Here is a 2,231-nt window from a genome sequence, read left to right as displayed (position 1 = left end):
AGCACATTGGTCAACACGTTGGTCAGCATATTGGTCACCACGTTGGTCATGGCATTGGTCATCAACGCAATCAATACTGTCTAGACATTAGATGTCAGTTGGCAGTTAGGTGCTCAGTGGGATTTGGATTACGATGTTGGCGCTAACAAATTGCGGAGTTTAGCTGTGGAACGCGATGCAGAAGGGTATCTTGCGTACGAGGAAATCGCGGATGTTGCGGCCCACCGGGAAGCGGAAGATGCACAGGTCCAGCAGGATGATGGCGACGATGATGGCAACGATGACGGCGGTGATGGCGGAGGGGGAAATGGAAGGACCTGTAGAAGATTCTGGAGAATAGTGATTTTGGGTTTGAGCTTCGGTATGGGAGCCACGATCTTGAGTGACGGCGTGATCCTGAGTGTCAGGGGAAGCAGCGGATTGCTGTTGAAGGGTGAGAGACTGGAAGGAGACAGTACGTTGTTCACTTTCACGTTTCTTTTTACAACTGTTACACTCACATTGACATGTCTTCTCCTTGCCTTTACATTTGACGCTACATGGCGAAGGTTTGCAATCGTAAGGCTCCCGGCCATTAGTGCGCTTCCACACAATTGGAAGACATTCATAGCAACTGTTGAAATCTTTAGTACATTCCACACAACACCAGGGACAACAATTACATACTTCATATCTTCGACATCCATTACTACACCTAGTACACGCATCACCTGGCAAGTACGTCTTCCCTCCCATCTTCCCCTCCCACTCCCCTCAACCTGCAGACATGTCAATCACTTGAGCAACGCACTCACCAACTGCAACACGTACCACTGCCGCTCCCAGTCCCCTCACCCTGCAAACATATCAATCACTCAAGCAACGCACTCACCAACTGCAACACATACTACTGCCGCTCCCAGTCCCCTCACCCTGCAAACATATCAATCACTCAAGCAACGCACTCACCAACTGCAACACGTACCACTGCCGCTCCCAGTCCCCTCAACCTGCAAACTTATCAATCACTCAAGCAGCACTCACCTACTACAACACGTACCACTGCCGCTTCCAGTCCCCTCAACCTGCGAACATGTCAATCACCTAAGCAGCACTCACCAACTGCAACACTACCACTGCCGCTCCCACTCCCCTCAGCCTGCAAACTATCAATCACCTAGCAACGCACTCACCAACTACAACATGACTTACTTAACCCTCACCCCTGTATCCCCCAGCCCAGGCCACCGACACCCACGCTGCCCGGGATACCACACCTCCGCCTAACGCGGCGCATGTGATCAGCACCAACTGTCACTCTAAATTATTCACTATTCGCAACGCCATGAAAATTGCAGCGAACCCCGTGCGCTCAACTCCCACAGTGCAGCCGCACCGTGCTACGAGCCGCAATATAGACGCCATACTGGCGGAGCGTGTTGGCTACGTGCCTAAATGTGACATTAACGATCGCTACATCGCCGCCTATAAATGCTACTTAACCGGGCCAACGCCAATTACGCCACCCTGCCAGTGACTCGCAACACACGACTTTGGTCACCCGCCGCGGCCCTCACGGCCCGCTACGTAGCGACCAATCACCCAGCCTCACGTGACACTCACTCAATGGGCAACGCGGACGCCTCTCACAGTCAACGCACAACTCAACGCAACAACCAAATTACGGTTCATCCGCCAGCTTAGCACTTCGCCTGCGTGCCAGCTTAGCACTTTGCCTGGATGCTAGCTTAGCACTTTGCCTGGTTGCCAGCTTAGCACTTTGCCTAGTTGCTAGCTTAGCACTTTGCCTGTGTGCTAGCTTACCACTTTGCCTGGGTGCCAGCTTACCACTTTGCCTGGGTGCCAGCTTACCACTTTGCCTGGGTGCTAGCTTAGCACTTTGCCTGGGTGCTGGGTTAGCACTTTGCCTGGGTGCCAGCTTAGCACTTTGCCTGGTTGCTTGGTTAGCACGTTGCCTGGTTGCTAGGTTGACACTTTGCCTGGTTGCTAGGTTAGCACGTTGGATTGTCGTTCAGTCATCACCTACTTTAGCTGCTATTTAGTTCACAGGTTGCCGCAAGAGTAATTCGAGACATTAGACTACGTTTGTCGGTTAGGTGAGTAGGTGAGTAGTTACGTGAGTTGATGTGAGTTACAAATGTGACGATCACGGTTGTAGATACGATATCTTGGCAAGCCTTCCGACTTGCGCTGCAGCCAGCAATGATTGCGCCGTTATCTTGTGTGATGAC

The 2,231-nt window shown here is 52.0% G+C and overlaps 1 protein-coding gene across 1 annotated transcript; it reads left to right on the top strand.

Annotated features, from left to right (window-relative positions):
• Positions 1–363: 363 nt before the first annotated feature.
• BBBOND_0002590 (hypothetical protein, conserved) lies at positions 364–1,266 on the top strand (the record flags this gene model as incomplete). The annotated part of the gene is made up of 1 exon (XM_012915098.1): positions 364–1,266. One exon carries the CDS (start codon positions 364–366, stop codon positions 1,264–1,266), a length of 903 nt encoding a protein of 300 aa, XP_012770552.1.
• Positions 1,267–2,231: the final 965 nt, after the last annotated feature.

The sequence above is a fragment of the Babesia bigemina genome, scaffold Bbigscaff_70073, assembly GCF_000981445.1.
Source record: "Babesia bigemina genome assembly Bbig001, scaffold Bbigscaff_70073".
NCBI lineage: Eukaryota > Apicomplexa > Aconoidasida > Piroplasmida > Babesiidae > Babesia > Babesia bigemina.
The sequence above is the reverse complement of the archived record's forward strand: the minus strand, read 5'-3'. Positions and strand labels throughout refer to the sequence as shown.